The sequence below is a fragment of the Diadema antillarum genome, unplaced genomic scaffold (assembly GCF_040938485.1).
Source record: "Diadema antillarum isolate AM-2024a unplaced genomic scaffold, OU_Dant_1.0 seq00002016_RagTag, whole genome shotgun sequence".
Taxonomy (NCBI): Eukaryota; Metazoa; Echinodermata; class Echinoidea; order Diadematoida; family Diadematidae; genus Diadema; species Diadema antillarum.
Window position 1 is genome coordinate 63685 of NW_027272671.1, and position 23652 is coordinate 87336.

The 23652-nt window shown below is 37.2% G+C and overlaps 1 protein-coding gene across 1 annotated transcript; it reads left to right on the plus strand.

Annotated features, from left to right (window-relative positions):
* The first annotated feature begins 1176 nt into the window (after positions 1–1176).
* On the plus strand, positions 1177–22559 carry LOC139713617 (elongation factor 1-alpha-like). The gene is made up of 6 exons (XM_071625322.1): positions 1177–1320; positions 7450–7629; positions 9006–9296; positions 19798–19948; positions 20758–21014; positions 22203–22559. The coding sequence occupies exons 1-6, from the start codon at positions 1177–1179 to the stop codon at positions 22557–22559; spliced, it is 1380 nt and encodes a 459-aa protein (XP_071481423.1).
* The last annotated feature ends 1093 nt before the right edge of the window (positions 22560–23652 follow it).

Genomic DNA, 23652 nt, shown 5'->3' on the forward strand with positions numbered 1-23652 from the left:
TAAATCGACCCATTCTGGATGTAACATGAACAAAAAAGTTACAAATGGCAATTCGAAACACAAACAAATCCATTTGACATTTTATACTACGAAATAATCTCACTTCAACATAGATAACTCGATTATAGACCAACCTTACTAACAATTTCTTCACGAGAAAGTTTTGACATGTAGGGCTCTACCAAACCTATATCCCTTGAATATATTGGTTTGGATCATGTAACACCTCCTTACTTATAAGGGCATATACATAAAAAACCACACAAATACATTATACAAATCTAGAATGAAATCAGTTATAAAAAAAAAAAACCCGACCAACCCCAACCCCCCCCCCAACCCAAACAAATCTAGGGCCTACATCTATCCTAAATATTCTACCAAAATCTGTCATAGTATTTATAACTATCCTTCTTCAAATCCAATCCCCAACCCACCAACCCCTGATTGACCAAAGAATTAATCATCCCACACCCACATTCACCAACCCACTTACATTGTACATACGCACACACACACACACACACACACACACACACACACGAAGGCTCGTTATTCGGAAGGTTCGTTTTTTCCGAAGCTTCATTTATCCGAAACACACAATTCCCTTATACCTAGAGGTTCGTTGATCCAAAAATGAAATTCGGGATAACGAACCTTCGAATAGAGAACCTTCGGCCTAAAGAGGTCTTCAGAATAACGAACTTTTGCAATAACAAATTGTAACCCCCTCCCCACATACACCCGAACCGATACCGCATTCCTTCCTGATGAAACGACTTCCCAATGTTGATAAATATTTAGAGATTGCTCTATGTCTCTTTATATATTGTATATCTTTGTATGTGAGTAACGTTGCACTCTTATATTTCATAGGCATATTACCAGTACAATAACCTACAATGTCAGAAAATTAAATTTCTGTGTACAGATACACTTTAATTGAATGATGAATGCATTGGACTGGACACCAAAATGAAATATATGAATTTTTGCTCATGATATGATTTTTCTTTTCTAATTATTTCGTGTGAGAGTGTGTGTGTGTATGTGTGTGTTTTGTAATGAGGTGATAACTTTGTCCTAATACATGATAACATTCGTTTTTAATCGCAGCAAAGTGGTATTTGCAGCATCACTGGACTGTTCTGATCAACATCTCGCCGACCAGTAAAAATGGCGAAGGAAAAAAAGCATATCAACATCGTGGTGGTTGGCCATGTCGACTCCGGAAAGTCTACCACGACTGGTCATTTGATCTACAAGTGCGGAGGCATTGATAAACGTGCCATTGAGAAATTCGAGAAGGAGTCTGCCGAGGTAAGTCTGGCTACTCCCCGATCTCTCTGCCATGCATATCTTGACATGATGTTATTCCACAGTAATCCATACGCGAGGAATTCTCTGTTATGACATGGTTGACCTGCTCTTATCAAGGCTATTACATAAACACCATATAACGGGTTCTTTATACAGTAACTCCTACCGCTTTCTGTTGGTTGATACACTGTACGCTATCGTTTATCAATCTTGTTTCAATCTTTGCTTTGTCATTTCTTACCTGTTAGTTAGGCAAGCACAGTATAATTATATCATAACCTTACCAGTAGACACATTTTGAGAAGTAGTATATCTTTGTCTTTGTTCGTCATGGTCAGTCAGACCGCAGCACATATGCTAATAAGCCGATCCGGCAAGATTCAGTACTCTCGTCAACGATCTTTGCGTTCGAAAGGTGTCTCGTCGTGCGAGATTTTGCGAGAGTTTGACATGGCTATGGTTTTCACAGTGTAGCGACTTGTACATACATTCATCATGGCTACGAGTCACTTTAAATTGTTCTGCAGGCTCTGCATGATCTTTATTTAGATACTAAATTTGCGTAAAACATCGGATCTTATCATGACGATATAATCCGTTGAATTTGCGTAAATTTTACCTGATTTTCACGGAAAATTTTGTCGTCTAAAGTTCGTTTTTGATTCCTGACCGGTTTAAGAAACTGTTGTTTCTGATTTTGGCTTTTTCGTAGAGAGGAAACTTAGATACTCATCATATATTGGAGTCAAGGAGATGCAAGCATAATTTATACTAGTTTTTCTGTTTTGAAATGTCTGTAAAATTCACTCCTAAGCCGGAAGTATGCTCCACACGAAGTATACAGTGGCGCGAAAGAGCTCTCTCATTGGACAGTGCTTGCATTCAGCACTTGAACTTGGCTTGAACTACACGCGTGCCAAGAAACCGCAAGTGGCATCAAACCGTTATGTAGCAGAGTAATGACGTAATGCAAGCGCTGTCCAATGAGAGAGCTAATACTCTTGAGATTGCACGGTTTCAAGCTGATCAGCACTGACATCGATGTATATTTCACCGGTTCCTGACCGGTTTAAGCAACAAATTGTCAAGATGTTTACATGTATAGAAAGATTAAGGGATAGACTACCAAATAATGCATTTTCATTGAGATGCAAAGTGAATTCGGTATTCTTTTGACGTCTTGAACGTGTACTGCACGAATTACTTTTTCATCACTTTTCAAGCTCAAATTACGCTATGATACTTTTAATTTACAATAATTTGAGTAACATGTGACGATAGTTTACATATTTTCCTTAAATTTGCTACCAAACTTGTGAATATAAGGTGTATTTTTGTTGCCGAAAGCCAAAGGACAAAATCCCCTTCCGCAGCTCATTACGTATGCAAGCCTAGAGCGGGCTTGCATACGAGTTTAATAAATACGAGCGAATTATCGGGTGCTGCGGTCTGACTCTGGTGGCATTCAGTGATGCTGTTTAATAGGATACATGTATGTGCGTGGATGCGTGTTTCTTATGTATAGGGTTCTACAATATTGCATATATATATATGGGAAAGAATTTTGAACGATGTACAATTGAGCCAAAACAAGGCAAATTTTAAAAAGTAGGAAATTCTCCAAATAATTTACCTTACCTAAAAGAGTATAACTCAAGATTTAATATGAACCCAATTATACTAGGATTTTCCCAGAGGAACAAGTTTTTATTCACCGAGGAAGTTAACCATGTCCAAAGCAGCGAACGTCCGTGGGGAATAGTACTGCACTTACATTTGAATACCATTTAACATAGTTTGCAACGATCTGATTCAGTTCAAAATCGTAACGAAATATCTTAAGGGACAGGTAAACGTGTTGGGAGAATATCAAGCTTGTACTCTTAACCAGTACGTTATGGTAGACAATTGATGATTCAACCAAATTCGTCATTTTTGTTGAAATATTGCTCTTCCGCTAAACACTTTCTTCACGTACTTTACGCGCATTTTACAGAAACTCAATATTTTGACTTCTTATTTCACTATCCCATACTTTAATCCTCACTCCCAAATAATAACATACCCTTCTATCATGTATCTGATCTAGGCAGTCTCGATAACCCAACAGACATAGCATAGTTTTCATCACGGAGGTTCGCATATACCTCACGGACGTTCGGAACAAACAAGATATTGAACAATGCAGTTCTCTTGAGTTGGAAACGCATTCTACTCACAACCAACCGCAATTTTATGTCAAGAACAAACTCCTCCGCAAAATCCTGAATATATATTACCAATTCTCAATTATAAAAGCTTGTTTATCTTCTCATACTGAGGAATCAAAGAAAACAATTTTTCCATCTCTCGTAAATGAAAATAGAAACGTACGTGTAATCTCAGTGACGTAGTCCATCCTTGAGATCGAATATATTTATCAAAATTTCGTTATCACGAAGTAAAGATTCAGGTCCTAAATTTGTTATCTTAAGTCTACAATGCAAAATTTGCTTCTAACGAACATGGTCACAGCTAATTATGACATAGAATAAACGTAGAAAAAAAAATGTGCTCCGCTATAGAAATACGAAGTTTAGCTTGAGAGGGCAAATGAATACGTTAGGAAGAAATCCCTCTGCGTTTGCTCCTTGTGTTACACACTGTTACCGAGGAGAATTTGTGTTATTATATTAGTCAGAAATGATATTAGGTTCGATACTGCGAAGTTTCGTCATAACAAGACACAATAAGTCCATATAACTTGGATGGATGTTTGTGATTTCGATATTATACAATATGGTTTGTTATAACAAAAATTTTGTAGCGCGTCATTTCGGAGGCTCGTTATTCATGCAGTTTGTCAATCCGAAAATTGATAGAGTTCGTATAATCATGAAGCTTTTTTATTCGGTAAATGATAGGAATCTCCGAAGGTTAATCGAAAGGATTATTCATTGGAACATGAACAATCAGGTTCGCTTATCCCAATGTGGAGAAGTTAATAACCAAACCCTCCAAATTTCAAAACCTCATGATAACCGTTTTCCCCTACATAAATGTCAGGCCAATTCCACTTTTAGAAGAACGGACCTGAAAGTAATGAACCTTAATTTTTTTTTATTTTCGGACTAACAGACTTTCGGAATAAGAACCTTTTAATAAGAAACCTTCTGAATTAACTACGATTTTTTTTTCCGGAATAACAAATCTTTGGACATTCGGATTACCGAATCTTTGGAAGAGCGAACGTATCAAAGTGCAAACTTTAACCTATTCTTAATCACTGCTTTTTTAGCACGTGTTTTCAAAGTAAGCACAAAAGCACAAACAAATTTACGATCTCTCTGTCTCTTAAATGTAAAATAAAAAAAAATCTTAGAAAGAATTAAAAATTAACATTGCTTTTCATTGATGAGTATAAAATAACACTATGTCGTCATAAGCGGAGGATTTGCGTGTTTTCATCAGACAATAATTGTATACTGCATTATTTTTGTTCGCTTGTGACGGCATTTCGATGAATAAAAAAATAATAAACAAACCAACAAACAAACAAACTTCTTCAGAGGAATTTGGTATAACGGGAGTGCACTGGCAATTCTTTTCTCTGTGTGTTGGAGCTTGATACCTCTCTGTTTCTTTTCATTTTCATTCAACTGCTTCCACGTCCTTTTGAAACTTTTCCGTTTCTTCTTCAACACATGCCCATTACAGACTTCATCCGTCATTATCCTGAATGTGATTGCGAAGCACTTTTCGGATTTGTTTTGGTTTGGTTTGTTTAGTTTTTGTTTTTTGCTTGGTCGCAGCATGTTCAGGCTACTTAGGGGATGCGAGAAAAATCGTCGTGAACGGAAAAATAAGAATGAATTAACGCATTTAATATCATGACAATTAAAGCGAACGTCCGTTATGGAGACCAAAACTGGATGTGTTCTGTTTGAGACGGCAGCTACCATACTCAAAAGATAAACACTTGGAGCATCTGTCACTAAAAAGTGGCACTGCTCTTCTATCTCCTACTATGTAATCCATTGACTTATTCTACAAAGGAACATCCGTGACCAATATGTTTTCCGTTTGTTATTACAGGTAAATTGAGCGCTGAACGTTATTCACTTTTGGGTATGAGCGACTCGGTGATTTGGTGATATTTTCAAGTAACATTAACTTAATGTGCAGTGATATATTTGTAATTATCAGAAATTTCCTTTCTTGGACAGAACGTCCGTGAAAGAAACTTTCAGAACTTGTAACAGTACAAATTGTCCCCAGAACCTCATTAGAAAGAAGTTTAAATGCACCGAAATGACAGATTACACAAAATTCCATTTTCCTGTAACTTTGTTTTCAGCGTTAAGCTGTTTTTTGTATAAACAGAGGGACAATAATCGTAAAATTGTAGGTAGATTTTCAACTGTTTGTTCATCATGATCACATAACGCCTTAAAAATTCTGAAATTACTGCTCTAAACTCATTGTTTATTTTATAAAACTTTCCGTGTCGCTATTGGAGCCAAAAGTTTTAAAGAATACGGGACATTATCGGGACAAGTTATACCTATCGGTGGGGTTGCATACGTCACGGATGTTCGCTGGAATTGTCACGGACGTTCGTTCTGTAGGGTCATTTTCCAGGACGGATAACTAATCGGCAGAGAATACCTAGCATTCCTAACTTTTTCAAAATTTTGAAAAGGTACAACATATGTATTGCTCAGGGGGGAACAGGAGGTGAATTTTCAGAGAAAAAATTGATTATTTGCTTGGTTCTCGGTGAATTGCATGGTCCAAAAACTGCGGACAAACCTCAGTCCGCTCCAAAAATGACATGCAGCTCCTCTGCTAGAGAGCCAAAGGCAAAATGTACTTCCACCATCAAAGCAAGATGGTGTCCCACTCGAAAACGTTTTAATCATCACGGACGTTCTTTTTTTCTCGGAGGTTCGTCTTAAAATATAATTTCGGTTCCTATTCGACAAAGGATGGACAGAAACTCAAAACAAACATATTATCTTGTGGCTAGATCTTAGTTGATTACGACTCAGAACAATATCGCCAATAAAATTTAATGGGCTGCGAGCTTTCATAGAAAATAGCGGAAGCACGTCCGTGACGAAAACTGAATATAATTTTGTATAAAAGAATGTAACGCCCCATGTACAGCCAGCAGACGTACAATTTTTGCAGGATATGTTCATTAGGTGGAACACTAAATTTTCGTATACACTACAATTGGGACAACAAAGTAGAATTTGTAGCAGCGATAGAAATATGAGCATCACGGACGTTCGTCTGTTTAGTGCTTTGATATTTCAATTGTTCTCTGTAATTTTATACGTGCTCATAAAGTTCTTATAATTTTGTGATACATACCCATGGTATGTCAGATCCAGAACATAGTCAGATATTAGATGCCACGTACCATGAAAAAGGCACATCATTAGTTTGAAAAACAAAAATTATTGTGAAAATAGCATTTTTACCGTATTTTTACGCTTTAAGTCCTTGTCAAATGAAAAATATCAGGCAAAAGTCAAGCAAACCATACATTTCCTGAAAGGAAATTTACCAATCTTTGAGATGACATGAAAAAATCCGGTTTCGTAGGTCATCCTGGCGTATTCTAAGGGAAAGAATGTCATAAGGTGTGAAAATTGGCAATTGTACATCGTTCAAAATTCTCACCCATGTATATATTATATATATATATATATATATATATATATGAGAAAGGAAGGAGAAAATACTGCGTAGCTTTGACATCATTATTCCTCTATATTTTCCTATATTATATATATTTGTGTGTGTGTGTGTTTTTTTTTTGTGTGTGAGTGTGTGAGTGTGGGTGTATGTCCGTTTAATTCTATCAATTTTATTTACATCCCTTTTCCGCAAAGAAACATAAAGTAATTACAAGTTTTATTTTATTTATTTCACTGTTACCAAAAAAAAATAAAATATTGTTATGAAGAAACAAAGCTAATGCATGCTTACCGGCCAGGTACAAAGTTATCTCTAGTGAAAAAAAAAAAGAGATGTCCACTAAAAAGCATGCCTGTATACTGTGGATAACAAGACTAGGAGTTGGCGATCAGTTAGGATTCTGTGCATGCAAAGCGATGATGATCTATACTTGCTCCCCAGATGGGCAAGGGATCCTTCAAATACGCCTGGGTGTTGGACAAATTAAAGGCGGAGCGGGAACGTGGAATCACCATCGACATCGCCCTCTGGAAGTTCGAAAGCACCAAATACTACATCACCGTAATCGACGCCCCTGGCCATCGTGACTTCATCAAGAACATGATCACGGGAACCTCACAGGTCTTTGTCCAAGCTTTCACTGAGATTTCGAGGCAATCAATGAAAATAGATACTCAAAATATTTATTTTATTCTATACAATAATTTCTTGAAGGGACATGAAGGTGTTATCAGTAAGATCATTGCTATCATGCCACCTGCCAGTAGACGAAGAGTTTGGTTATAAAGGAGGAAAAAAAAATCTGCGCTTCACTGTAGATTTTCGGATAATGTATCGATGTAAAGCGAGGGCTAAGAAAAGAAAATCTCAATGTGGAAACAAACAAATAGAATGAAATTAAACCCTCAACGCTTACATCTGTGGGGCACCGTATTATCCATACTCGCTACAGTAGTATTTAGCCGTGTTCACATAAACCATTCGGTAATTAGCATATTGGTATTTTTGTTAAACCGAAAGCGCTCAAGAATTTTGGAGGTTGGCGTATCATTTCGTTTATTTGAGTTAATAAAATCGTACGGCTTAATCAGGAATGTTAGACGGCATTGAGCCAACACGTGTTGTCACGACAAACCGCACCAAGAACCTGCCCTATATAAAAAAGCAACAACAAAAACAAAAACAAAAAAACCCACTTGACTGCTGAGTGTTATTGTTTATATCGATATTACAGTATTTATATAATATCAACTGGCCTCGAGGGAGATACCAGATAAATGTTGCCCGCACTGAAAGAAATAGATACCAGAAAATATTGCCCAAGCTGAAAGAATTCCTTTCCCTCAAGGCAAGTCAATATCATAATCATTACATATCCCCTAGGTAAATGAGGAAAATATGTGAATATGGCTATACACTATGATATAGATCAAGCCACATTTGACTACCTGTAGATCATCAACAACATGTCGAATAAGTATACTGAAAAAATTGTTCATCAATGTATAGCATTCAACTCCAACCTCAAGGATACATAATTGTGCAGTTGTAACAGGCGAACTTCAACCATCTGAACGCTTTTACCTTTTATTTTTGCTTCTGTTTCAATTTAGGGAGTTGTAATAACTGTGCAGTTATTGAGCACAAATGGACTAGTCATTGTTTGACGAGTAGTGCTGCTTGAAGTTTTCGACCTTGTATGAGTTGATTTATCGGTGTTCTTCTGCGGTGCGTGTAATCGACACCAGCGACGTCCTTGAATGTTTTCTCTTTGTGGTCGATCAGAATGTTTACATGTAAAGCAGGGAGGTGGGAAGAGAGATTTCACTCCTTCTCCTCATACCTCCCCGTGTAAAGTGAATGGAAAAACCCGGAAGAAGCAAAATACCAACGAATATTGACTGCTGAACTTTTGACCCTGCAAAATACCAACTGCCATTGCCTCGCAAAACTACCTTGTGCAGGTAATGATAACATTTATTGCCTCGTGGTTTCAGGCGGATTGCGCGGTCTTGATAGTCTCGGCGGCTAAGGGAGAGTTCGAAACTGGTATCTCTAAGGAGGGTCAAACCAGGGAGCACGCCCTCTTGTGCTACACTCTTGGCGTGAAGCAGCTTATCGTCTGCGTCAACAAGATGGACTCGGCAGAATTCAGCGAAAGCCGCTTCCAAGAAATCGTCAAGGAGGTGTCAGCTTACATCAAAAAGGTCGGCTTTAGTGCAAAGGGCGTCGGCTTCGTTCCGGTCTCTGGCTGGCACGGGGACAACATGCTCGAACCATCCGATAAGGTAACCTATGAAATGATCATTATAAAATAATGTTATTGCCTTGGGAGTCATCCACAATTTCATTTTTTTCATGTTTGAAATGAGATTTGGTCGCTGAAATGAGATTGCCATTATAGAATGATGTAGGAGAGTCATTGGCAGAAAATCAAATAACACTGTGGTGAGAATATAAACCCCGAAGTCAAGTTCAAGTTCAAGTTCAACTTTATTTTCATTTCCGTAAAATAAACAAGAGAAATTATATTCAATGCATAAACAAAACAAATTTGTTGTAATTTCGATAAACGTACTTCAACAAGATACATGTGATGGTGAGTAACGACCTCTTGCATTTATAAGGCATATTACACGGATGGGAATGGAAATGGAGGGTCCCTCTAAAAAGCCAAGCTTGTACGATATGGGACCCTCAGAAATACATAAAAAGCAAATAATGGCTTCATGAAACTACAAACAAATATATGAAGTCCTTTTGGAGTTGGGGATGCAGTAAGGAGTTTGTATAGTCAGTGGTAGCTTGTTTAGGAATTACTAATTTGCTATGTTTTTGTTTGGTTTTGTAGGGGTTGTAGGGTTTGCCAAAGGGTCATCTCGTGAAGTGAAAGTTGAACTCGGGACATCACTTAAAGGGGTATTCCAGACAATATGCAAAATTTCACATCATGTCGTACATAAATCCACAACTCCATGTAAAGATTTGTTGAATTTATTGTGGTTCTTGGGCACGGAGAAACCAATACTCTGAAAAATCTTTACAAATTACACTAAACAATATTGATGACACGCAGGAGCCTCACGTATTTCAGAAATGTAGCATTGTCATTCCATTACAATATCGCTTGCTTAACAAGTTCGCCGATGTAGAATTTCAGTGGACGCCTAATTCTTTTGTATTGCTTCCTTGAGCTCCAACTCACGCATTCTTATGGTGAGGCTGTCATGTCATCATCCTTGTTCGTAAAAATTTGTATTACATTTTAAAGGAAACCTCCGGCTGATTTTCAGACTTTAACGTTTGAGCAATTATAAATTAGTTATACTGAGTTGAGATTTTCGTAATTTACAATAATAAGGATGAGAAATAAGAATGTTTTAAAATTTTATAACAAATTTAAATGAACAAGGATAATGACATGGCAGCCTCACCATGAGAATGTGTGAGTTGGGGCTCAAGAGAGCAGAAGAAAAGAAGGAGGCAGGCATTAATAATCACACAGGTGAACTTTTACTAAGCAAGCGGTATTGCAATGGAATGAATATTACACTGATACATTTCTGAATATGTGATGCTCCTATATGTCATCGACAATGTTTAGTGTAATTTGTCTAAGATTTTTCGAGTAAGCTGTATTGGTTTCTCTGCTGAAGGACCACAATAAATTCTACAAATCAATATTGAGCTGTTGATTTATGATCTACATGCATGTGTAATTATGAAAATCGTTTTACACTGTAGTGAAAACTCAGATAAGCGAGCTATAATAGATCGACTTTGATACGCGATTCTGCGCATGCTCAGAATATGTTTTTTCTCTGAACGTCCCCGTCGCGAAATCTAAAGCTCCCTAATAGTACGGTCTGCTATGTCGAAATATTGGATCCCGTGAGATTTTCGTGCCAAAATTGATTTTTTTAGCTAACTTTGTCAATTTTGGGGTGCTGAATCCAAAAAACTTTGGTTCCATTTTTTTCGACCACGTCTTCAGCCGCCATTTTGAATTTCAAAATGGCCGCCATAGCAAACTGTATTTTGACCCAGTTCTCATAATGTGAGCATCAATGAAGGTTCAAATTTGATGCAAAAAGCATGTTTATGATATCAGACATTCTGATACACCATTTCCTGATATTGTAGAGTGTTTAATACAATTTGAGGGATGCCATCTTGAAATTCAAAATGGCCGCCATGGCTAACTGTGTTTTTACCTGTATCTCAGGTTGTAAGCATTATGGAAAGTATAAATTTGAGGCAAAAAGCATGCTTATGATGTCAGACATGCTAACATATACATTTTTGTTTTAAAGGGTGTGTACAGTTCTGGTCGAGGTGAAGATTTAGCTTTTAACGTTTTGTGAGATATTGTGAAACCACTCTATGAGATGTCAAAGAGCATGCGGTTCTAAGGGGTATCAAACGTTTATTCGATGAAAATCAGTTTTGAAATGGCTGAGATATCCAAAAACAAGGTGAAACAAAGAGATACTAATAAAGTTGGGGCATGTCGCCTTTTATTATTAGCACTTTTTTGGATATCTCAGCCATTTGAAAACCAATTTTCATCAAATAAACGTTGAATCCTTCTGAAAATTACATGCTCTTTCATATTTCATAAGAGGCTTTTCATTATCTCACTTAGGAATGTTCAAAACATGAATCCCTACCTCAACCAGTACTGTACAGTCCCTTTAAATGATGGATCATTTTGGTTAGCGGCCATCTTGAAATTCAAAATGGCCACCATAGCATATGTAATTGGGCCTATATCTCATATCGTATGCAGTGTGTAAGGTTCTAACTAGGGGCAAAGAGCATGCGTATGCTATCAGACTTTCTGAAACATCTTTTTCTGTCCATTTTGATATTATCCTAGTAGGTGGCCATCTTGAAATTCAAAATGGCCGCCATACCAGAATGCATATTTTGACCCATATTTCATGTTGTAAACAATACAGAAAGTTCACATTCCGGGCATAAACCGGGCTCATGATGTTGAACATTGAGATGCACTTTGATCCCCTCCCTAAAATTGCAGATCATTTTTGAGGCTGCCATTTTATCTTTCAAAATGGCTGCTTTTCAGCTAATATCTGTGGTTACAAGCAACTTTTAGGCATATCAAGTTTATGGAGGTGTACATTGTACATTCTTTTACAAACATACACACACATAATTATACATTGTGTAATAATGGATTATTCGCATTGGCTGCCACTCTTGAAATTCAAGATGGATTTCTACCAATATTTGGTGCTGTAAGATCTTTATCCTGCAATTACTCAAGCATGCTGGAGCACTTTCATGTATAGGACCTACAAATATGTGGAAGTCAATCACTTCAATAAATAGTATTATCATTGCATAGGCGGGACTGTTTCCTGCAGGTACACTCAGGGATGCAAAGTTCACAAGATTTTTATGAGTGAGATTTTCATGACTCGGCATCTCGGCGAGCGAATGCGCGCGAGCGAGGGTGTGGGAGGGGTTTTTCCCCCTGTAGCCTCCCATGGTAGGGAGCTTTTCAATTTTAAGCTTTCAATGGCGCGATCAGGTGCATACTTAAGTGACTATTTTTTGCTTATTTTGAAAGACAAAAGGAAAATATACTTTCAATGGCTACTATCACTTTAATCTTTTGAGCTATGCTCATTATATATAAAGCCCAATTCGTTGCCGATTTCGCACAGTGCGTGAGAAAAATGGGTGCCATGCGTGAGATTGTGAGACGGCCCCTAAATGCTTGAGTCTCACGCAGAATGCGTGAGACTTGGTAGCTCTGTACACTGCCACGATGAAATGCAAAATGGCTGCCATGGGAAACAATCCTTCAAGAGCATTGCATTTGGGTAAAACTTGTGAATGGGAAATCATGTGATTCTGGTGTCAAAGCAAATGACTTTCAAAAGTGCCTCAATAAAATACTGTGTCTGAGTGACTAAATGCCCCCATTTAGACGATTTGGTTGTGGAGTTTAAATAAACAATATTAGCCGTGTATCCGAAATTTACTTAGTTAATGTCTTCTAGGCTCGTTCAGTGCATGTGTTTTTGAAGTCACAGCACTTGTATAGAGCTGTACACAGTGGAGGATTGGTTCTAAATTCTTCCAGAAACAATGACTTTTGCATTTCTTGCCATATGGACATGATAATGAATTCTGTGGCTATACCGTTGGTGTAGGGAGCTCAAAGCATTTAAATGCACAGTTTATGTATATCCGCTGGGAATAACGACAATGTACCATATTATATTCCCCTGAAGTAGAGGCACAAATTAGGTTGTGAAGGTTTACGAGTTTTGTTCTCTGGATGTGTTGTATCAAGATTCTACGAGAGCAAATTGTCCAGGTTGAAGTCATCCACGCCCAACTTCTGGAAGGCATGGACTGTTTCATTGCACATTCTGCATGATTCAAGGCTTACGAGAATTCTTGATCCATCTGCTCTTTGAGACATCCTCAAATTTTCAACTTCAGCCTGTGCCATGAAAGGCATGACCAAGCAGACCTTTGTTTTTTTGCAACAATTTGCAGAACATAATCTCTCAACAGTGTCAATGTACTTTATCATCTCCTTTTCCAGTGATGGAGCAGACAACGTACGAGGCAGTTTTAAAAGTAAAGCAAAGATCCATTAGGAGAATGAAAATGTCAGTGTCTAATACGTAATAATCATCAATATCTCTGAAATTCTCTGTTGCTCTTGAAGTAGCATCTAATATATGCAATGGAATGAGGATATCAGCTTCCTCGTTGTGACGGGTGACAACTCCCATGGTATCTTTGATGAACCCTTTGTTTCTTTTTTCCCCGTTCTGTGTCAGATGGAAGAGAAGGCCATGAAATTGTTAGATGAAGAGTCACTGTGGAATTACTTAGAACAGTAGAACTCATATAACTTCCGATAATTGTATCGTCCAGTAATGACTCGATAATGACAAGTCTATCAGATTGTTGTACCGGTAGAAGCGTTATAAGAAGATAGTGATCCTCTTAAGCTTAATGACTTTTTGATCCAATCTTACACAATGTATTTCAATTGCAAGAGCTGAATGTCTGGCCTTTCTCATATTATCCCAGACAGATCTTTTCTCATATTGTCCCAGACAGGGGTTTTTCTTTTTGGTTTCTTTTTTTGGTTTAAATTCTTTCAGATATAAATTCCTAGTACAGAACATGAAAACTTCCCTTTTCATCGCTTTCTAGAATATCCTCATTGAATGTTTCCGATATCTGATTGCCAAGCACCATATTCATAAGTTTCAATGCAGTGAAAATTTTTGAGATAGCCCTCGTGCGATGGTATTCTAAATTGTTGAGGAATTCTGATGCATCCATAGTGCCACAGAACTGAGCTGTTATTGCTCCTTTGTAGTTTTAGAATCATTGGTGGTACATCAGTAATCATCTTGGAAGTCTTGACAATTGAGGATGACCCACACAAGGGCAATCAGGTAAAATCTACTCATTGGCATTCCCTATTCATTCTGTGTTATTCCAGAAATACATCCAGCAATATTATGAGCTCCCTGATGAGTTGTCTCATTTCGTGGTCAACAAACACGCTTGTGAGTGGGATGCCTGGTAGGGTGACTATGGCATTTTTTGCCATTGCGAGACTTTTCCTTGTTTGTCTTTATTCTCTCGAGGCGGTATCAAGTTTTTGAAGATCACCTTTAATCGTATCAATGCTTGCTTTTGATCAACTATTTAATAACTGGGATTAAAAAATAAATATCAACGAGGTTCCAAGACAACAAATAATGTCTTACCTGAGAGGCAAAACAAATCACGTGTACGCGAACCACATACTAGTACCCGCTTGGCTATTATGGGACGTGGGATGTAACGCTTACACACTTGCCCACACTTATGGGAAGTGGTATGGGACCCTTCCCCTCCCCCCCCCTCCTTACGCAGTCTTTGCCCCTCAGTATGGCTTGATGACATCATTGGAACCTCGTCCTTACAGTCTGAATTTATGGTGGCCATTTTGAATTAAGAAATGGCTGTCGTTCTGCGTGACCTGAAAATGAATTCGGTCTAACTAGGACAATTTTGGCAAATTCATCTATGGCTCTTACCACAGCTACAGTATTACATGTATCATGTTTTTCTTTGGCCACCATCTTGAATTTCAAGATTGTGGCCTATCTAATGATCTACAATAGGAAACAGCTGTACTGGAACGTTAGACACCACAATCATGTGCATTACTGAAAATTTGATGCTCCTACAGTAATTGCAACATGAGATATGCATAAAAACGCTACGGCGGCCATTTTGAATTTCAAGATGGCAGCCTAGTAATTGTATCAAAACAATCCACAATATCAGAAAATGATATATCGGAGTGTCTGACATCACAACCATGCATTTTGCACCAAATATGAAGCTTCTACAATGCTCGTGTATGAGATGTGGTTCAAAATACTGTTTGCTATGGCGGCCGTTTTGAAATTCAAGATGGCAGCCTACAAATTGTATCAAAACAATCCACAATATCAGAAAAAGATATACCAGAGTGTCTGACATCACAACCATGCATTTTGCACCAAATTTGAAGCTTCTACAATGCTCACTTAATGAGATATGGATAAAAATACAGTTTGCTATGGCGGCCATTTTGAAATTCAAAATGGCAGCTGAAGACGTGGTCAGAAAAAATGGAACCAAAGTTTTTTGGATTCAGCACCCCCAAACTGACAAAGTTAGCCAAAAAAAAAAAATCAATTTTGGCACAAAAATCTCACGGGATTACATAGTAGCCCCTACTATAATGAAATTATCAGAACAATCTACCTAAAACCGTGAGATATTCAGCGTAGGTGTGGCGCTATAAACATGATTTGTATGCGAATGTTTATATTATAGCACCATTGTCGAGGACCTAACCCAATCGTAATGTGACAGAAGGCATGTTGTGCATAATGATAAGATTGAACCCATTCTAACCCTACTGAGTTTATTGGGTTGCTTCATGATCTCCTCTCTGATAAATATTTTGATAACAAGACATGCATTATCATGGGAGACTTTAATATAAATCTCCTTAGTTATAATGATACTACAGTCTGTCAAGATTTCCTCAACCTTATGTTGTCCAACTCCTTCATTCCTTTTATAAGAAAACCTACTCGAATTTCCGATGTCACTTCAACTCTTATCGATAATATATTTGTTAATAATTTATCTCTTGATGTCACATCTGGTATTGTAGTCTCTGACATTTCTGATCACTTCCCGATTAATACCCTTGTACCTCAGTTTACAACAAGAAAAACTCCAACATCTAACCATGGTATTCGTGACATGTCTGTCGTGACAATCTAAATAGGCTCAGGGAGGGATTTGGGTCCCTTGACTGGTCTCCTGTCTACAACGCAGGAAATGCAAACTCATCCTTTGAGGTTTTTATGAAAATTTTGATAGAAACTTGTGATAATCATATATCTTTGTTAAAACGATCTAAATCTAATTATAAAAGAATACCAAGACAGCCTTGGATCACGAAATCTCTTATTAGGTCTATTAATAAGAAAAACAGATTATTTTGTAGATACCGTAAATCCCCAAATGTTTCAACTTAATCTCGTTATGTTTGTTATCGAAATACCCTGACCTCTACGTTACGCTTAGCTAAGCAACAATATTTTTACCGACAGTTCGATAGATGCAAATCTGATATAAAGAGTACGTGGAAGGTGATCAACACAGCTTTAAAATCCAGCACTAAGGCGAATTCCCCAAATCGTATTCTGAAAGAGGGTCGCCTGATAGACAATCCAGAGGAGATGGCAGATGCATTCAATGACTTCTTCGTTAATCTTGGGCCAGATCTTGCCAAGAAAATACCTCGCTCCGGTACACCTTTTCATTCGTTTCTAAGGGATAGGAATGCACACACTTTGTTTTTTGTTCCCATTGTCGAGGAAGAAATTAAAGAAATTGTTCGCAAACTAAATAACAAGAAAAGTACAGGTGATGACGGAATTTCATGCTTTCTGTTAAAAAACATAATAACATAATAACTGAAATAATTACTCCCCTTACTTATATTTTTAATCAATCTTTGTCGACTGGAAAGGTCCCTGAAAAGATGAAAATTGCTAGAGTCGTTCCCATATTCAAAAAGGGTGCTGAAGAATCGGTTAGCAAATATTGTCCAATATCTCTTTTAACTTCAATTTCAAAAATCTTAGAAAAGCTTGTTCACAAACGAACTCTTAGATTCCTTATCGACTGCAATATTCTTTCGAATTTTCAGTTTGGTTTCAGAAAACAGCATAGCACAACCCACGCTTTGTTAGCTTTCATTGATAAAGTAGCACATGCTTTAGACGACGCTTCCCATACTATAGGTGTTTTTCTCGACTTCTCGAAAGCGTTTGATACGATAGACCATGATATTTTGTTTTATAAGTTAAGCCATTACGGCATACGTGGGACAGCTCAAGATTTGTTTAAAGACTACGTTACTAATAGAAAGTAATATGTTTATGTAAATGGATATGAGTCTCTCTTGAAAACAACTTCTTATGGTGTCCCTCAGGGTTCCCTACTTGACCCCTTTATTATTTATCTTGTACATAAACGACCTCCTAAATTCGTCCCAGATTCTTTCTTTCATATGCTTTGCTGATGACACAAATTTATTTCTTTCACATCGTAACTCAAACACGCTTATACATATGTTAAACAATGAACTGAAACTTGTTCAATCCTGGATCCACGCAAATAAGTTGTCACTAAATATTGATAAGACGCATTATATGCTGTTCAGCAATTCTCTAAACTCTATTTCTGATTATGTTAAGATCAATGGTATCAATTTAAACCAGGTAGATAGTATCAAGTTTCTGGGACTTTACATTGATAGTGATCTATCCTGGAAAACCCATATTAACTATTTAAGTAAAATTTTGTCCAGAAACATTGGAATTTTAAACAAGCTGAAATATAATTTCCCCATACATATATTACAAATTATATATTCAACAATGATTTCCCCTTACCTCAACTATGGAATTCTAGCATGGGGTAATTCGTCCAAATTTTTGCTTGATTCGCTTTTCCTTCTTCAAAGACGCGCCATCAGAATTATCAATAACGCCGGATATTTATCTCATACAAATTAATTTTTTCACAAGAATAAAATTTTGAAATTGATTGATTTGTTTGATTACAATCTAGGTATTTTCATGTATAAATACTCCACGAATGATCTTCCTAATGTTTTTCTTCACATGTTTAAAAGAAACTACTCAGTTCACAATTATCCCACCCGCCAACGGGACGCTTATCACCTTCCACGTACTCGCACAATTTTCGCGATGAAAACAATTATGTATGCGGGGCCAAAATACTGGAACGACCCCCCCCCCCCCGAACTCAAAGGTTGTTTATCACTATCATCCTTCAAATGCAAATTAAGACAGTATTTATTGAATAATTACGCTACATCAGCTCATTGAAATTCTGTTTTGTGCTGTCCAGGACTATCCCGTTATACTGTACTCCAGGGTTGTTGTCATGTTAAACCAGACTTTAAGAGCCCAGCTGTTTGCGCCCTTAAATTCTATCACTGTGTTTATGTATATTTTTCCTTCTTTAAAGATAGCTGGGACGAGGAAACAGCTGGTATTTCACATTCTCACTGCACTGCAACTGGTTGTTGAATGTCTTTTTTTTTTCTGGATTTGCAGGTGCATGTGTTCCCTTCATAATACACGCAATGTGCACATTTCTAATACTGTCTAAACGGTATCATTGTTATTATATATTAAGTCATATTGTATTGCCAGAACGACAATGGTTCATCCGCCTATATACAGCATGTGGCTTTTCCGACCCCTAACCTGCACTAGAGAAGAATTTGCTATATAACTGTATATTTGTACTTTTTTATTTTGTTTTTCTCTTATGTTCCGGTCATTGTTGTACCCGTGCTCCCCTTCTCAATCTTAAACTCATTTTTAACCGGGACCTACGCTCAACAAGCTCGCTTTTAATTAGGTTCCTTCATATTTCTTTAGCATTCATTCACAGATTCCAAACTTAACAGATCGACCACTATTATGTTTTACATAATTATTTGCAATATTCTATGTATGTCATGTATTTCATTTAATTTTGTTATATTTGATGTAATTTTTCATCGAGAAATATGAAAATAAATTGAAATTGAAATTGAAAAGGGAACACTACTTTTACGCTTTAGAGTTCCTTTATGGGCCGACAATAATGTTTGTCGGTAACAAAGAGGACATCTTATCAAATAAGCATGGTTTCGAGATGGTAAGGAGGTAAATGTCATGCAGAAGGGCTTCCTGGAAGAGACTTTTCCGTCACAAAGGCAAGGTTGAATGTAAAACAAAGAAACAAACAAACAACCGCTCCTAGAATGTTTTGTTCGGATCATATAGCTGATGAAAAAAAGAAATCGATGGTTGGATTATCTCATTTCTGTTTTGAAACGCTTTTAAAAGGCATAAATATGTCGCACATGCCCACGCATTTTTTCCATATTGCAAAGAGGCATATACCGTCTCTACTATTTTATGTACCATAAGGCATGTTATTTGAACATAATATAGATATGAATATATATATATTTTTTCATTCCTTGGTCTATTCGCTTATTTTCCGTTCTAGCCGTCAGGTTGAAATACCAAGAATATGCAAATGTTAACATCAGATTGATAATTGACTACCTGTATTTCGACGTAACATGTTAAGACAACCAGTCTACTTCACAGACATTCATGTCCGTGTACATCTATACAGATGCCATGGTACAAGGGATGGACCACTGATCGTGGTGGGGTCACTGCTTCCGGAAAAACTCTGTTTGAGTGTCTAGATGCCATCATACCACCAGAACGGCCCGTGAAAAAACCACTCCGCATACCTCTCCAGGATGTCTACAAGATTGGTGGTAAGTCGTTGAGCTGTCGAAAACTTCTCCGGCATATATTATATCCTGTGTATAGTTTCTTCTGTCATAATATACTAAGGCTGTATGTATTATGTGTATTTGTGTGTGCGTGTTTTTATTTTCATGAAGGTTGCGTATTATGTTGTTAACAACTGTATTTATTTATTTATTTATCTATTCATTTATTTATTTATTTGCTCATTTATTTATTCAGTCAGTCAGTCATTCAGTTATTTATTCAAGCTACATTATCTATTCGATAGTCTTTAAGCAATTAGGTAGCACTTTAAGCTTCCCAACTGTTCTACAAAGGGTCCCCGAGTATGAATAAAACAGCTTCCGAGAGCATAACATTACAAGGATAAATCACAAAAAAGTGCAAAAGAATGCTTGAAAATTGAAAAAATAAAACATATACTGCGAAAACATTTTAAGAGTGAACTGTTTCAATAAGCAATAATTTTATAAACAATAATAATCGTATCCATAATGATAATAATAATAATAATAACAACGATAATAAAGTCATCTTTACAGAATAGCCTCTTCAGTGTTTTATGCTGTGACATATCAATTCGTATATAATTTGCATAATGATATGTTTAGGGTATGCACCTTCACACACTGTCTGCTTAGTATTTAAACTTTTTGCCAGTATTTTCAAAAAAAGAACATGTTTTTGAATCTATTTCTGCGAAATTTCATTTTCGTATGTTTTTTTATCAGTGATGAAAGAATAAGGAAATAGATGAATGATGAAATTTATGAATTTAAAGGCTACGAAATGTACCTTTCCTTAAATATGACAGGTATTGGCACGGTTCCTGTAGGTCGAGTTGAGACTGGCAAACTGAAGCCGGGTGTCGTTGTCACATTTGCTCCGAGTTATATAACCACCGAGGTGAAATCTGTTGAAATGCACCACGAATCTCTTTTCGAAGCTTTTCCTGGTGACAATGTTGGGTTTAACATCAAGAATGTGTCTATCAAAGAATTGAAACGTGGCTACGTAGCTGGCGATTCGAAGAACAACCCTCCCAAATGCGCCAAGTCCTTCAACGCACAGGCAAGTTTATAGGCCTTTGTCAAGACGCTCTCGCTGTAACGGGCGAGCGAAGCGAACCCAGCCGAGCGCGACAAGGCGAGCTGGGCTCTCTTCACCATACAGCGAGAGGGCCTTCTCTTCATCTAAGTCAAATAACCCATATGAAATACTAGTTATTCTTTGTACTCATGCAAATGCAAATCTATAGTTGTCACGATAATAATTTTAAAAATGCAAATACGAAATTCTGTTCCACCTACCAGTCCTGTGTGTTATAGTGACTGGTGTCTAAAGCTATGCACTTGTTATAAGTTTTTTGACACAATTAAAACTTGTCCTAGGAATGAAAACTGATCAATTCAAAATAATTATTATTATCATTTGGAAGGAACGATCATCGCCTTCTTACTGATCAGTAATAACGTTTTGTTCAAAGTGATTAGTTAGAATGAGAAAAAGGTAGCAGCAACTATTAAATGCCAGTGTCATCACTATTGTAAGTTATGAAACGCAAGCATAATTACTATGCTGGGCTTCATACAGCTGTACTTCTTTATATTTTTATGGATTAATTCATTAAATTTATATGTCATTTCAACAAGGTATGATTACAACATTACGTTTTTCGTTGGTAGCCCATTTTGGCACCTTAAATGTTTAAATTTTAAACTTTGGTAACCCCTTCCCCTCACCGCTGATGCCGAGCCCTGTTATATTGTTCGTCATAGTGTTCGTCAAACATTCTCATTAGATAGTAAAAATGTTTGACAAGTTTTGATAGTGGTATCATGATTTGTCTTTGCTCTTGTACGATTTGACCCTCAATTATGCGATCTGCCCATTATGTAATGACTTTTTTAAAAGACAGTTCTCTCACCCGAAACGTTAATTCCACTCTGAGGATTCTCAGCCTTAACTATATGGTTTACAACAAAGCTTCTCATGACGCATGGGTCCATAAGTTCCCTTTGTTATGATCATCTATAAATTTATGAATTATGTGAATGCCGGATTCCTATATTTATGGGCTACCTCGAACTACTGTATTGTCTACTGTCTTCATGGAAACAACAACATTAAAAGGTTTTAAAAGAACGAAATCAACATTTCACTGCCTCTTCAGTGTTCAATTTCAGAACTTGACTTCACTAAAAAACACTGCCATCACTGACATCGCCACCAATTTATCTTTTGCACTTATGCACACAGGTCATTGTCATGAATCATCCTGGTGAGATCCACGCCGGCTACTCTCCAGTACTCGACTGCCACACCGCCCACATCGCCTGCAAGTTTGACGCTCTACTACAAAAGATCGACCGGCGGTCGGGGAAGAAACTGGAGGACAACCCAAAGATGGTCAAGAGTGGTGATTCCTGCATGGTCAAATTCGTGCCCTCGAAGCCGATGTGCGTGGAGACCTTCGCTGAGTTTCCGCCGCTGGGACGTTTCGCCGTCCGCGACATGAAGCAGACTGTAGCCGTTGGCGTGATCAAGTCTGTGGAAAAGGACGACGGCTCTGGTGGCAAAGTCACCAAATCTGCTCAGAAGGCTCAGAAGAAATAACATTTTGATAAAATCGTTTAACCTCTAGGCCATACCAAATCACAACAGAGATGTCTCATCTCTCAGGTGTTAATGAAACATTATTTTTGTGCTTATAAATTTTTGAAATAGAACACCAGAAGAATCACAATTTTGAAAATAGTTTTTGAAGTTAAACTACGCGTGCACGAGAACAGAAATGCGTCGGTACACGGGATGGCGATAATATAATTCTTAAAAGTACCCAAACCAATCCCAACTTTTGATTTGAGATTACCAAAATAGTTCATATTTCTCTAGATTTCCTAATGTAATTCATATCAAATTATGTAGTTCTTCCCCAGGCAAATCGCGACTTTTCGTTATTCTTCTTGTCAGGAATATTAATTGTTACTTTCCTCATGATACCATATCCCTCTCTAAAAAAAAAATCGAGTGAAATATTCACTCTTAAAAGAGTGAATACAAAATACAGTGAATTTAGAGTGAAATTGAAGATTTCAAATATTTCTAAAGAAGTCTTGATCCTTCAAAATATTCTTTAAGCGGTCATATTCTCACAAAGATGTCCATTTCAGTGTGCTGATCAAAAGAAAAGACCTTAGTTGATTTACCTAGTATGTGTGTCATGCATGTTGAACATGTAAAGTAATGAGAAGTCAAATCACACAGCGTTTGCGTATTGGAGAGATCGTTAATAATGCAAATTACTTTGACATATATGCTGATCTTGTACTTGTATACGTGTACCAAATAAATGAATGAAACTGGCTATAAACGCGTTTCCTGCTGGTGTTTTTCTATGGAGTAAATGTAACGTAACATGCAAAGGTCAAACTACAATATCTACGTTTAACCCATAAGTCTTGGAAACCATTTTTTTTTTTTTCAGGTAGAGGTGGTTTTGTGCCGTATTTTCTTTCATAATTCACTATCCATTGCATTGTGTTTCACAGGACTGACTTAAGATTCTCTTTTGCTAGTGCCTTTTGTGAAACCTTTAAGTCGAGTAATATTCTTGACAAGCATGAATGATGCCCTTTTAGCCTTCTCTGTCCTCCATTTTTTCTTAATGATGACTGAGATTTATTTTTCATTTCCCAAGCAAAAGTCA

What these genes read in the sequence shown, in the direction of transcription:
- LOC139713617 (XM_071625322.1), top strand. Translation starts at nt 1,177, where the DNA reads ATGGCGAAGGAAAAAAAGCATATCAACATCGTGGTGGTTGGCCATGTC. An exon ending in TGCTCGAACCATCCGATAAG is followed by an intron (nt 9,297 to 19,797) that starts GTAACCTATGAA and finishes ACATCTATACAG; the next exon opens with ATGCCATGGTACAAGGGATG. An exon ending in GGATGTCTACAAGATTGGTG is followed by an intron (nt 19,949 to 20,757) that starts GTAAGTCGTTGA and finishes TAAATATGACAG; the next exon opens with GTATTGGCACGGTTCCTGTA.